The sequence below is a fragment of the Vipera ursinii genome, assembly GCF_947247035.1.
Source record: "Vipera ursinii genome assembly, chromosome: 2".
NCBI lineage: Eukaryota > Metazoa > Chordata > Lepidosauria > Squamata > Viperidae > Vipera > Vipera ursinii.
This window is the reverse complement of record NC_139513.1, coordinates 260,454,213-260,469,521: the sequence shown is the minus strand read 5'-3', so window position 1 is coordinate 260,469,521 and position 15,309 is coordinate 260,454,213. Positions and strand designations below refer to the sequence as shown.

General features: G+C 36.5%; 1 protein-coding gene across 3 annotated transcripts; it reads right to left on the bottom strand.

Moving 5' to 3' along the window:
* Positions 1 to 630: 630 nt before the first annotated feature.
* GTF2H2 (general transcription factor IIH subunit 2) lies at positions 631 to 15,305 on the bottom strand. Of its 3 annotated transcripts, none has more exons than XM_083353159.1 (16): positions 15,169 to 15,305; positions 14,254 to 14,329; positions 14,067 to 14,144; positions 10,644 to 10,680; positions 9,685 to 9,771; positions 8,782 to 8,832; positions 7,928 to 7,982; positions 7,599 to 7,704; positions 6,734 to 6,824; positions 6,491 to 6,578; positions 5,318 to 5,425; positions 4,860 to 4,944; positions 3,346 to 3,449; positions 1,897 to 1,999; positions 1,330 to 1,369; positions 631 to 1,022 (listed from the first exon to the last, which is right to left on the bottom strand). In XM_083353159.1, the coding sequence occupies exons 2-16, from the start codon at positions 14,307 to 14,309 to the stop codon at positions 903 to 905; spliced, it is 1,209 nt and encodes a 402-aa protein (XP_083209285.1). In that variant the 5' UTR covers positions 14,310 to 14,329; positions 15,169 to 15,305; the 3' UTR covers positions 631 to 902. The 3 variants fall into 3 exon arrangements, with proteins under 3 accessions (XP_083209285.1, XP_083209286.1, XP_083209287.1); XM_083353160.1 differs by having other exon boundaries at positions 4,860 to 4,923; XM_083353161.1 differs by lacking the exon at positions 1,897 to 1,999.
* Between the last annotated feature and the right edge of the window lie 4 nt (positions 15,306 to 15,309).

The window sequence follows — 15,309 nt, the reverse complement described above, 5'->3', positions numbered from 1 at the left end:
CACAGGGTTGCTATGGAAAAATAAGAGGCAGGATTATAAGTACATTCACCTTAAGTTCACATTATACATAATAATTACATAATCACGTGTGTCATCATTTTAGTATCACCATGAGTTGCTTTGGATGTCATTGAAGAGATATTCTAGATATTGGCCGATCTTGTTAACAGATTTAAGAGTAATTTTTAAAATTATATTCCCAGTCTCACTAATTAAAATTACATCTCAAATAAAATATTCTACATAGAAAAATCACTTTGAATAGAACTTATGCTTATAGAAGGCAACTTGCTCTTCTGCCTATGGAAGCTAAAGAAGAGTTGGACATTTGTAAATTTTCATCTTTAAACTGTAAACAATGTCATAGCAAAATATGGAGTCTATCTCAACATTTCCGTACACTTAATGGAATGGACAAAGGAAGCTAAGATGCACAGGGGGTTATCACAGAAAAGAAACTTCATGTTCTGTAAATCCAGACATAATATACAGGTATATAAAAATGACTGCTATGAAGTATTTCTAATAGTGTCAGATTATAGCCGTTATAATTATAGCCTTTACAATTTCAGAAAATATATTTAAGAAAAGCAACATATAAATAAGACTCATATTTTAAGTGCACATGTCCATTTTAATATTTTCAAGATATATTTGGCACATTATTCCACATTATTCCAAAAGAACATTAGCAAAAACAAATACAGGTAACACAGAGAATTAAGTGTCCATTAAATACATTATAGAATGGGTGCATAAAATCATATTTAGATACGCCTCCAGCTGACTTATCTTCCTTATCTTTCTCTTTAACCTAATTTGTTGAAGATGTTCAATAACTGGTGAAGATTCTCTGCTCAGAGAATTACTTCTGTACAAGAAGTAATATTTAATAAGAGGCATCAAATGCAGGGGGGACCAGGATGGCTGTGAATGCAACCTGGACAGCAGTGCAAGGTATCATGAGCAAAAAGATCACATTCAACACAAAATGCACTATGACAGACTTTACAGATGTAGACCTGAGGGGAAAAATGAAATTTAAAAGTAACATGTTAGCACATCGTAGCGTTGTTAATAAACTACCAATGCCCTTTGTATGCTTTTTAAAATTTTGCTAAGCAAATGATAATAACCTGTTTAATATTATAAGCAATAATTTTATTACATTGTAATGAAACCTGGTCTATTCCAATGTCAAGACTGAAAATAATTATTTTTAAGGCCCTAAATCTAATGTGATATACATATGAAGCTCCCCAAAAGATGTTTATTTGCATGGACATAATATATGGAATAGTTTATAAATTAAATTTAATAAATACTTACATGATGATCTCTAATTTCTCCCTGACATCCCTGACAATACCTGTTTAAAAATATTTGCAAAGTTCTATTAGGAAATACGTATTCAACTTTTTTTTCCCAATTTACTACTATAATTAGAAGAGGATTGGTGCTGCTATTGTAAATGCCATTAATAATGGCGTATAATCTCTTCATTTAAAATACATAAACAGAATATAATGATTTCCATAAAGAAAATTTTAACAAAGTTTTCTTTAGGTGAACAGCCCTTTAGGGATTCACACCATCCAAGGAACTGTGTTCAACTGCCTTAGAAGAAGGCAGGAAACGGCCCTCCCCTGAATACCAAAAAGTTGGAACTCTGCCTCAAACCTTAAATTACTCTTAGAAAGAAACAGTAATAAATGAAGAATCAAAAGAAATATCATCATAAACTAAAAAAAATAATTTGGAAATAATTTACTTAGTAGTGAACATGTTGTACTTTAAACAAGGGGCACTTAATTAAAAACATTAAAGATATATCATTTAGCTGAAGAACAAAATTCCTGGAGTTTGGATTCGCAATCCTAAGTATTTTTTACATACCTTTCCCCAATATACTGTTCCACTGGGACTTCCTCAAAAGCATCCAAAGGAAATAGGTGATGGTATGATCGAGCCAGATGTGGTGCAGACACTAGTGTAAGTCCTGCATACAATACGTTTTATAGATATTCAAGCCTCTGTTCCTTATCCCAAAATAGTGTGTCCAATATATAAAAGTTCTAAGTTTATTTTTAGCCATGTCACGTTGCAAGGGAATAAGCTTACGTCCCAGGTATTATTCTAATTGCTTAAAAGGGTTGAAGTGTGATAATGAGCATTTGCATACTAAACTCTAGTCCTAACACAATAGCCACAGCCAATCTAAAGTCTGTGATTATAGTTCTGCCAACCTAGCAGTTCGAAAGCACGTAAAAAATGCAAGTACAAAAATAGGGACCACTACGGTGGGAAGGTAACAGCGTTCTGTGCGCCTTTGGCGTCTAGTCATGCCGGCCACATGACCACAGAGACGTCCTCAGACAAGCGCTGACTCTTCGGCTTTGAAACGGAGATGAGCACCGGCCCCTAGAGTTGGAAACGACTAGCACGCATGTGCAGGGGAACCTTTACCTTTACCTTTATATTTGAGTCTAATTTCAATCATAGTGAATTGTAGAATTAATTCATTCAGGTATTATCAATTAGGGATGTCCTGCACACAGGAATGGAATGTTTGAAGTTTCTAATGAAACATGGCAGATACAAGTGCACTTGGACTTCCCATTCCAGTAAACCTATCTTTTTAATAGACCAGCAACAATGTTTAAAGTATTATTTAAAATATTTATACAGAAATGTATATTACTTTTAAGTCATAATCTCAACTCAGGCCATTAAAAAGTAGGACAATAAAATTATAATCCTAAAACTATAGAAGTTCATTCAGATATCTCAAAACATACTTGTATTCAAATCTAGCAATGCGCTAAACTGCAAAATATTAATAAGCCAGGAATGCTTTAGGCATTAATACTCATTAATGAAGCATCAGATAAACGACTATGTTAAGTACAGGAGAAAACTTTAATCAGCTTTACGTTGTTAATTGCTTGTAATAGTAGTACTTCCAGAAACTGCTTACTTGAAACTATTTTGTATTCATTCTGTAAACAAATTGCTTCTATCTTAAACAAATCTTTAACCACTGTACAGACTCCAGTAGATTAACTATATTTGAGTCGGATTTTTAATTGCTAAGTAAGTCATAAGAATAGCAGCTTACTTTAGACCCATGTAACAGCTTAAAGATAGAATTTTCTAGGGAATGTGACACACTTGAACCAACTGAGATATAGATCATTTATGAAAGATGGAGGAAGTGGAAATGCTGAAACTACTTTGTAAGAAAAAGTTGTTATGCCTTTTTGTTTTTAACTATAAGAACAAAAAAGAAGAACATGCTATTATGTTTCATTTATGGCAGACTAGTATAAAAGCCCTGATACTCACCACATACTTTGCATTCCACCGGGAGCTCACAATATTTGGCTCTACACTGGGGACAGAAATACCCTCCTAATGTAAGGCCTGGGTCATTGCTGTTTTCCAAATGCCTGTATAGAAACACATATTGTTTCCTGAATACTTTTTTTCCTGAATGTACTTGAATTATTTGAACAAAATTAAAGGTAGATATGTTAAGATTCTACAAGTACCGTATTTTCCGGCGTATAAGACGACTTTTGAACCCCTGAAAATGTTCTCAAAAGTTGGGGGGTCGTCTTATACGCCCAGTCATCTTATACGCCGGAAAAAAATCAGCTATCGGGCGGGAGCCGGCAGGACTGCCCTGCGCACGCGCGCGCTCCCCAGCTGTTAAGGAGCACTCCTTAGCAGCCGGGGAGTGCGCGCGTGTGCAGGACTGTCCTGCCGGCTCCCGCTTGACGCTCTTCCCTCTTCAGGCAGCATCCCCGAGGACTCCTTAGGAGCTGGGGAGCGAGCGAGTGGGAGAGCCAGCCAGCGAGCGAGCGAGCGCGCAGGCAGGCGGGCGAGCAGTACCTGCTTTCGCACCATGGCGGAATTTCTCCCACGCCGGCCTCCCAGATGCCCCTCGTGCAAGCTCCGGATGCTGCCGCGCGCCGCAAGGGAAATAGCGCGGCTTCGTCTCTTTCGCGCTGTCTTGCGAACGGGAGAGCCATCCAGCCAGCGATCGCGGAGGCAGGCGGGCGAGCAGCACCTGCTTTCGTGCCGCGCCGGAATTTCTCCCGCGCTCGCGCGCCGGCCTCCCAGATGCCCCTCGCGCAAGCTCCGGATGCTGCCGCGCGCCGCCCGCCGGCGCTGCCTGCCGCCCAGGAAACGCTGCGCCTCGGGGGCCGGCAGAAGCGCAGGAGGGCTGGCGGGGCCAGTCGGGCCTTCGCCTCCTCTGCAACGGGCAGGGCATGTAAGTATTTTCCAGCGTATAAGACAAAACCTTGAAAAACGTCTTAAAAGTAGGGGGTTGTCTTATACGCCGGGTCGTCTAATACGCCGGAAAATACGGTAATATTATGATTCATTCTTACAGAAATTGCCATACATCAAAGAAATGACCTTTAAGTGCTTCCATTTTATACTGTATTTTTCCAGCAATTATGCTACATTTTATAAAGAAAATCTCAGTGTCCTGCAATGGATAAAATGCTAAAAATGATTCAGGATTATTTTCAATTACAAAATAACAACTGAATTATTGACAATTAGTACATCTAAAAAGATCAGATGATCAATACTTTTAGCATGAACAAAAAAGTTGGTGAAAACTAATTTTGATTAAAATTTTAAAACATGCAGAAGCACTTGTATCAAAAATGTATTTGCCGTTTTCAGTACATCACCTCCTCCTATTTCTGATGGCTGAAAAAGCAAGACTGAGTTTGCCTATACATACAGAGATGTAGAAAATGTAACACAAGCTACTGAATGCTCTAGCAAACCTTAAAGAGTGTACCCTATAAAATGCAGTAATAGAATCACATATTACTTACGCCATGCTAAAAGATGGTTTTGCATCCTGGTCAGCCATTAGTGCAATTGTGTGCTGAGGAAAGCCTATGTAAGAAAAAAGAAATACTTAGAAAGATTGATGTCCAAGTTTGCATTCAGACAAGATATAGAACATAATATCCAAAAATGTTCCAATCTGTGCAAATTCTCAATGAACAGGAGCATGCAACTTCTTTTAATACAGCTGTTTCTTAACAAAATTAAGGACTGCCCTTGGCGTACATGACTACATATTCGATATGGTGGAATGAGCTATCATTGAGACATTGCATACTGAACCTAGAAACAAAAAAGACTTGACATAATTTTACCTCTAGGTTTCCACAGTATGACCTGCACTTCTCATATTAAAAACAATGACATAAAGAGAATTGCATCAAACATTTACAGAAATGCTGCATGTTTAATACTGAACTCTTAGAAGTAACAAAATTCTTACCCATTCGAATAAGAGAACTTTCAGAACTAGAGCTGGCCGGTGGTGGACTGACATGATGCATCAGGAGCTCCTTATAATGGCTTTCATCTAAAATAACGTGGTAAGTTCCTGCCGTACAGAAAATAATACAACAGAAGTTGCAATCACTGCCAGCAGATGTATTAACAGCTGCTTGGTTGAATTGCCTGCTAGAACTGTCCTATAGACTTAAAAAAAGACTCTTTGCAAGTAAAGAAGCTGTCTAAAAAGGAAAAGTGCTTTTTTTCTCCTTTGATCTAGCCCAGAGGTATTATTAATAGTGCATTGATTGCACTACTGCAGCATAATAATTTAACCATGAATAAAAATACTTAGATGAATTCTACTGTATTCAGTGTCAGAAAGACCCAGTCAATTCTAATTGCCAGATGCAATATACAATTTATAAGAAACAAATACTGAGGAATTTTCTCATTCATTCATTTTTTATTAAAGTCACCACATGCTCCTAATTTATTTTCTTGTATTATTAAAAAAATTACATCAATAATCTAAAATTTGCTGCAAGACAGTTGTTTGAAAAATATATATTTAAAGTTCCTTGCAGCTACACCGAACACACTTCCCATCATGCAGTTGCTGTTGTGTCGGTGTGTTATGTCCCCCCAAGCAGCAATAAACTACCAGAGACCCAGGGTTGAAATCTGCTCCAAAATCCCTTTTTGTAGCATGTTTTTCTATCACTTTGAAGCAGAAAACACTTTTAAAAAGAACTCTGGAGTATAAACTTTAAAACAGCTAACATAGTTTAAAGCAGAACAAGTCCACAATTTCCCTCTAAAGTGAAAGGAAACAACTCTTTTAAAATCACATCACCAACCTCCTGCCACTATCACCCTGCATTTGTCAGAGACTCAGTACATGTTTAGTGTTGTCCTCAATCATCAAAAGATTTCTCAGTCATGCTTCAAATGCACGACAAAAAGGGGTAATTAGCATTGTGAACGTTTTACAGGAAACAAAGAGTTCAACATTTTACAGTGATTATTGAACACAACCATAAGCATATTAAAGATATATTAGGGAATGGTTATAAATAAACTTTCTATAAAATGATGATCCTTGCATCACTTTCTTTGGTAAAAATCCATTTGTATATTTATGAATTCATTTTATGTATATAAATATACATACCACCAGTTTCTCTGGCAAGCACAGTGCATACTCGAACTTCAGCAGAAAGACCAATAACAGACACTCTGATCTTAACTGATTTTAAGGACTTTGGATGAAAAAAGACAAAAATAAAAAAAACACTATCAGAACAGAAAATTATCACAGGAAAGAAATTTCCAATATTTCATAACAACCCAATTATTTAATTATCAAGCAGGTCCAATATGACAATTAAATAATAAAACAAAATAAATTCTGTACCTTTATTAGATCGTATATATTTGAGGGATCGCATGTTGTTAAGCTGCTGAGTATTACTAAAATTTCTCGACTTGTATGTCCTGGCATGTGCCTAAAGACAATAAAATGTTCACTTCTAATAGTTACAAGAACAAGTTCCAAATGTATTTATGATTTTATTGAATATGTGAACTCTGTTTGAACTTTCAACTGTAATCAGAGGAATAAGGTTTTATTAAATCCTTTCTTACTGAAAGAAGCAAACCTAAGTTTATAATGCAGATACGCAAAATTGTACATATATGTAGTTTGAAAAAAGTGTGGATATATAAAAATGTGCTTTTACTCTCATATTGATAAAAGCACAAATAAAAAAATCATATGGGATTTTACAATTTTCCAAAATCATTAATAACAAGACCAATTCAATAAAGTTATTATTCCAACACAGTTTATTTCTGTAATCATGCAAGACTACACACCTTCCAACAACAAAAGAATCCAACAGAGCTAGAGGGAACAAAGCTAAAAACGCCATTCTAGGGGCTTTATATTTCAAAATGACTTGCAGGAACAATCTACTAAGAATAAATTAAGGCAGCTAGTTTGCAGTTTGGTATGTAGGCAAGACATGCATTTGTCCAGATTTAACAAAAATTATGATTTACCACTGAAATCAAAAGTCAGGAAAAGGACCAGAACATGAGACAGACATGTTCAGATGCAAAAGTTATTAAATGGCCCTGTCAATGTTTTGCTCTTTTAACTTCACTTATAATTAGTGCAATCATTTACTGCTATTTTAAAATTAAAATAAAAAATAATAAAAAATAATAAAAAAATAAAATAAAATAAAATAACACTTACATTTCCAACATATACTTACTTTAATGTTTGAGTGGCTAAATTTAAGGCATTATATAGAGAAGGCTCTCCTAGGCAGGTCATATCTACAGCTTTTTTCAGAGCCGTTATATGTTTCCTTGGATTCCCTATGAAAAGAAATTAACCTGTCATTACAGATTAGTGTCCTAGCTCACTCCCAGGCTAAGGAAAATACTCACTTAGGATATTTGGTTGTTATTCGTTCTGCCTTTAGAAAATTAAAACTGCATTTTAACGTACATGTTTACAACACCAAATACATATTATTTGTCTCAGAAACAACGGCCACTTTAGGAAGAAATAAGAACTGAGGAAACAGAAAATCAATACCTGAAAGTTCAGTCAGTTTTTCAGCTCTTTTACTTTTAGTTACAATGATGCCAATCTGCAAGAAATTTGTTTGCATTAATAGGATTCACTGAGCAATGAAAATTATATCTCGGAAAAGATGTGGCTATATTTATATAACAGGCAGAATAGGATAGCTCCACATACAAAGCATTATTGCTTCTCTTTGTATTTACTATAGATTTTGCTGGGGATAAGTGTTACTGCAAAATATTTACTGGAGCAAAATGCTTTAGGAAACTTTTTGTAGTCTGCATACTTAATTAAGTTACATAAAGGGAGTTCTTTATTGCTTAATTGTGTTGTAAAGCCATGGAATCTGATAATGCAGATTTCAGAATGCTAGGAATCGTTAATCTCCCCCGCCAATTTTTTTAAAAAAGTTTATAATTTATATGGCTACAAAACAGACTTGACAGATGTTGACTGATGAAATCAGAAGCCCAGGAAAGAAGGAAATCATAGTTCTAAGAGCTTCAGGATATTATCATGAACTGTTTCTCCATAATCCAGGGAAATAAATAAAGATTAATTATATCCATGTAGATTGCAGAACCAAGCTGGCTCTGGCATTCTAAACCATACCAAGAATCCAGTTGCAACAACTGGGAAAAAAGAAAGTATACTTGCTTCCCCAACTCTAGATGGTTAACTAACCACTACACTTTACCAAACATTACGGAAAAAAGTTAATTACAGGAATGGCTGTCCTACGCATGCAGCATCCTGCCCTGAATAATTTCAAATTCTGTATAACCCTTTCTTATCTTACATATTTAAACAGATAAAATTTAAGAAGCAATAACTATGAACTTCGTTTTCAATAATGCACATACCTGACTAATAGGATTTTGATCAAAATATTCTTCAACAAAATATTCCAGTAGCTACAGAATGAGAAACATTAAAACAATCTATCAAATACTATTTTATATTGGGCAAATGTATTGAATTCTTTGCATCTCTTTAGAAAAATGCTCTTCAAACTAATTTCTAAACATAACCATAGTGGTTTAAAAATATATCTAGAAGTGAATAGCAAAAAATACTGTGACATCTATTCATTATGTTTATGAAAATAAGCACACTTCAAGGGTCAGCTTCTTTTCAAAAAGGATGATCCTAGTTCTGCACAGCCCACTTAGTTAAAAAACAATTGTAAGTGGAATCTATGTACGTCTTTTGACTGCGACACTTGTTGTGTTTAACTGAACTGGTGTGTTTGTAATTACCTTGTAAAACTGCACTTCTGAACATATTTTCTAGAGATTAATTCCCAATGAAATCAGAAATTGCTAATGTGCTTGAGATTAAACTGCATGCTAATTCACTAAAACAAAGTTTAATATATGCTGCTAACTCACACGTTGGAAAACTGCTACAAGATAAATACCTTATATATGAGTACCAATTTCAATAGACTCTTATATTCACCGAATAGGAAAAATAATAGTGAATAATGTACTATATATATTTCACTTTCCCAGTGATATAGTTATTTCCTACTATCTTCTATTAGAAGAATAATTGTGCATGTTCATTAAACTAAGAAATGATCTCTGGTCTATGGTGGTTCTCCTATACCAGGGGACTTCAGCCATGCTGGCTCAGGAATTCTGGCAGCTGAAGTCCACGAGTCATAAAAGAGCCAAGTTTGCCTACCCCTGTCCTATACAAACCTCACATTATATTTGCTATACAGATTTGGAGCACTTTTGAATTATTTCAAAAATTATCACCTTTAAGGAACACGTTAATCTATTAGGTTTTAAATCTTGATCTTCCATTGTTCTTGATCCATCTACTATGACATACAGATGGCGCATCTATAAAGATAAAAAACATAAAGCCAATATTAACTATACTATTGTATTCAAAAAATAGCATTAAATATTACCTTTATATACAACTTAACCTTAAGTGACAAAGCTTTTTATGTATTGGTTTTCAAAATGTTTTTTTCTTTATTTATTTTTTATTTTATTTATTTAATTAGTTTTCTATACCGCCCTATTCCCGAAGGACTCAGGGCGGTTTACAGGGCAATATTTAAAAGACAATATAAATTAAGATAAAAATAGAATTAAAAAGAATTAAATTAATAATAGCCCAACAATAAAACAATGTTAAAATTTAAAACTAAGGTAGAGTAGCAAATTGCAAATTGCAAACCTCCATAAACTTGTTTAAGATCTACTGAACTCAAAGCTCAACTGAAAGCAAACAAACTAATAATGAATATATAAATGTCAAGTACAGACTGCAGGTATCAGATTTTTTTTTTGAGGCTTCACTCTCACCTCTTTGCCTGAAGTATTATAAAAATCTACCCAAACTAGTCCAAGTAATTTATTACTTACCACAATTAAAGGTAATATATTTATTATCTTGCCTTTATTTTTTATAAATAAGGTGGCAAACTTACCTAATACTCCTTGCTCCTCCTATTTTTCCCACAACAACCCTGTGAAGTGGGTTGAACTGAGAGAATGACTGGCCCAAAGTCACACATCTGACTTTCATACCTAAGGCAGGACTAGAATTCAGTGTCTCCTGGTTTCTAGCCTGGTACCTTAATCACCGATCCTTCCACACCAAAACCCAGATAAGCTGTCATCCAATTTATCCTACTTCATTTAATGCTTAAGTCTAATTTAAGCAAATTTATTTGAAGCAAAATGAGAAAATGAAAGTGTACCATCCCAAGTCGTACTTGTCCATGATGTTCAAATGTTCTATAAAATAAGAAATAATTATTGCAATCTTCATGGTAGGTAAGCTGTTCATATATTTTGATTTGTACATTTTCTAAAAATTATAATCCATGTAATTCATGCATTGATCATTACCCACCTGGATTACTGTAACACATTCTATATACAGCAGCCTTTGGATATTAACAGGTGCCTACAATTGGTCCTACCAATCGGGTTTCAGGCCCGGGTACAGCACGGAGACGGCATTGGTCGCTCTGGTGAATGATCTCTGGAGGGCTCGGGACAGGGGATATTCCTCTGTCCTAGTCCTATTAGACCTCTCGGCGGCTTTCGATACCATCGACCATGGTATCTTGCTGCGGCGTCTCAGGGGATTGGGAGTGGGAGGCACGGTTCTTCGGTGGTTCTCCTCCTATCTCCTGGGACGTTCGCAGTCGGTGTTGGCAGGGGGGCAGAGATCGGCCCCTAGGTCTCTCGTTTGTGGAGTTCCTCAGGGGTCGGTTCTCTCGCCTCTCCTGTTCAACATCTACATGAAACAGCTGGGTGAGATCATTCGTGGTTTTGGAGTTGGGTATCATCAATATGCTGATGATACCCAACTTTTCTTTTCGACCCCAAACCACCCCAGTGATGCCCTCGCTGTGATGTCCCGTTGCCTGGAGGCGGTTCGGGTCTGGATGGGGAGGAACAGACTTCAGCTCAACCCTGACAAGACTGAGTGGCTGTGCATTCCGGCATCCCGGGACATTCAAAATGTTCCATCTCTTTCTATGGGGGGTGAGCTCTTACCCCCCGTGGATAGGGCTCGCAACTTGGGAGTCCTCCTAGATTCACGGCTTACCCTAGAAGATCATGTAGTGGCCGTGACTAGGGGGGCTTTTGCCCAGGTTCGCCTGGTGCGCCAGTTGCGGCCCTATCTGGACCGGGATGCCCTGTGCACGGTCACTCATGCGCTCGTGACCTCTCGCCTTGACTACTGTAATGCTCTCTACATGGGGCTTCCCTTGAAGACCACTCGGAGGCTCCAACTGGTACAGAATGCGGCCGCGAGAGTTGTCTTGGGAGTTTCCCGGTACTCCCATGTTACACCTTTGCTCCGCGAGCTGCATTGGTTACCAGTTGTCTTCCGGGTGAGGTTCAAGGTCTTGGTTATGATCTTTAAGTCCCTACATGGCATGGGTCCGGGGTACCTCGGGGACCACCTGCTGCCGGCTTCAACTCCCCTCCGCCCTGTGCGTTCCCACAGAGAGGGCCTCCTCAGGGTGCCTCCGGTCAGGGAATGCCGACTGGCGGCCCCCAGGGGGAGAGCCTTCTCTGTGGGTGCCCCGGCTTTGTGGAACCAACTGCCGGTGGAGCTCCGGACGGCATCGGACCTCCGAACTTTCCGTCGTGGTCTGAAGACCCATTTGTTTGAATTGGCCGGTCTGGCCTGATGGGGGAGCTGGGTTTTAAATTGTCATTTTAGATTGCATTATTGTTTTTTAATTGGGCACTGATTTAATCTTTGTTTTAACTTTTGTATAGTATTGTATTTTTATTTATATGCCCTGTGAACCGCCCTGAGTCCCCAGGGAGAAGGGCGGTATATAAATTAAATAAAACGTAAACGTCCAAAGTAGCATGGCAAGACTGCTAGAGGGTAAATCCCCTCATTGTAGGGTAATGTTTCTGAAATTACTGCACAGGCTACCAGCTCCAATTCAAAGCAGTGTTTATGACTTAAAAAGCCTTATGTGGCATGGGCACCTGGTTGCACGAGGCATCATCTTCACAGGATAAAATCTGTCAGTTTAGTGAGAATAACTTGGCAAGGAGTGAATTAAATACTAGTAAGAAAATAGGCCTATTTTCTGGCAGCCTCCATATCTTAGATCCAGAAATTAATAAAGCTCGCTCCTTCTATCTGTAGTACAGAGCTTGCTTTTCCTATCTCTCTCCTCACAGTGTGTCCATATCACTTTGGAGCTGTACTTGAGGCACATGGGAAAATTGCATCTCCTAACATACTAACAATTATATTCTGCCCTAAGGTTTTAATTACTGGCTTTTTTTTAAAAAAAAAGGCTTATTTGAATTTTAATTGTTAGGCTCCCTACTCATTGATGATCCTGAGCAATTAAAACAATAAAAAACATACTTGGAAGAACAAATCTGATATATATGCTTAGGAGGACAATATATAAAAGTAATTCAGAGTACATATTTCTTCCAAAAAATCAACAAGGTGAGAGCCACATCTGCCTCAGAGGATATACTGTTTTATAGGACACAAATGGCAATAGAGAAGATATGTCTCCTGGGTCTTACAAAGTGCCATTGTTTAAGTGTTTGGACCTGGAGGATACTAAGCTGTCCAAACTTATCAGGCAGGTACAACTGGAGAAGCAATCCTGCAAATATCCAGCCCCAGTACTATGAAGGGCTTTATAGATGACCAGAAGCTCCTTGAAGAATACTGGTACAATAGTGCAGCTCATGACATAACATTACATCACTGTACTGATATGCACCCATACCAACTCACACCACCGTATTCTGAACTAGTTATAGCTTCTGAGTGGTCCTCAAGGCCAGACCAATTGCAGTATCTAGTCACATAGAGTTACTGTGAGAAAAGCCTCCTATTCTAGGAACAAACACAAGGTTCCATGAACTGGAATTCTAAACCAAATGAACAGCAAAATTAGAAATATTTAAAAATCAATATTGAGAGTTAAAGATTATTTGCATAAAAATGAATTACATAATTTAAATGAATAGCTAAACTTTTATGATAATGAAAACAAATTGAACAACTGTATCAGGCTGTATTCCATTATTTGTACTACTATATTTACATTAAAAATATATAAACAAATTGTAACTTTTTAATTATAATGAAATGAAAAACATCACATTACAGGCAGTTTTGTGTTTTACTGAGATATAAATCCTATCACATTCAACTGACATTTGAGTCACAATTGTTAAACAAATATTAAATAATATTAGCATGTTGTTATACAAATATGCTACCTACAAAGTTTGCTTGAATTCAATTTTTACCTTCTCAGTCCAAATCTCTTTTCCTTTTTGGCATGTGACATCCTACTTATTTAATTTTAACATTAAATATCCTACCTGCTTAATTTTAAAAATCAGTCTCAATGTTTTCAGCTGAACAATGGAGTAAAATATTTCAAATAAACAAATATTACTAGGCATATTTTGGAATTTTAAAATAAACCACTAAAGATAAGAACAGCGCTATATTTCATTTATCAGACTGAATATAACTTCAAACAAGGGAGAGCTGAATATTCTACATATGGAATGGAATTAACTGCATTTAAATTCAAGTTACACATTTATTATAAAGTTATATCAATATAATGTACTGTACACTGTGCTCAGTTAATGCTTACCTTTTTCTCTTGGCCTTGAAGAGAATATCTTCTATAGTCGCTTTTAATGATCCAGATTCATCTTCCTTAAGAATTTCCCTAGAAGCAAACAAAAAACAAAAAAGCAAAAATTCTGTAATGTACTTACAGCAGGATGTCACATTTTAAAAAATGGAGGAAAACTTAAGTGCTAAAAAAGCAAGCTTACCATGTTCTTTCATAACCCCCTTCCCACCGTTTGGTTCTTTCAGGTTCATCATCCATTTCTTTGAGTCAATGTTTTCCTAATAATAATTATCACAATCTAATTAAGATTTTAGAACATTATACTAATAGCCACACAAAAACATATATTCACACACAATATATACATACAATGATAGAAAGCTAATATAACCATATCCCTGAATTGTGTTCAAGACTAAATTTATGCAACTGTGTTTCCCTCAATTCTGAAAAAAAAACTTGTGTATACTTGCTACATGGAAAACATCAAGTTAAAACTTGAGGCCACAAAGTTCACCTTCACCTTTCATATCCTTTCATTCAAAATTGTGAAAATCTATTAATTCTTTTCTCTGCATTCCAAGGCACTTCCACATCCTTTTTTATTACTTCTGTGGGAAATCAGTGCATTGCCTTGTTTTCTAAATACATGTATGTGAATAAACATACATTTCAGCTATGTTTTTAAGCTCTTGTGCCAATCTCTAAACCTTTACTGTGTACACAGGAAAAAAAATTATAAGTATAGCCTTTGAATTTATGTGATTTACAGAGCAATGTATTAAACGGTTTTTGACATAACTTTATAAATTTAGGTGAATGAATACATAATACAAAAAATAAAGTATATAAGCAGTAATATATAACCAGTAATCTCAAAATATGATTTGATTAGAGGTAAAGACGTGACAATCGGACCGTGGGGCTGTAAGGAGAACCTCAGAAACAGACAAGATTTACGCGGTATTTGTTAACATAACACCAAGCACGAGATCAAAACTTTGAGCAAAGACTGCTATAGTCGAAGAAAAGCCAGCCTCTATTATGTCTGATCTGGAAGGTTCACTCTCCAGGAGCAGCGGAACAAATTTTAAGAGAAAAAGCATTTTGGACTCACAGCGTTTCTTAGCTGACAGAAAGAGTTAAAAACAACAACAACAACTCGGAACTGGAGAGATTCACCAAGCCTCCTTTTCTTCGTCAAAAATCTGTCTGGAACAATGAGGAGACGAACAAAACTACCATCTCTTTTCCTGAA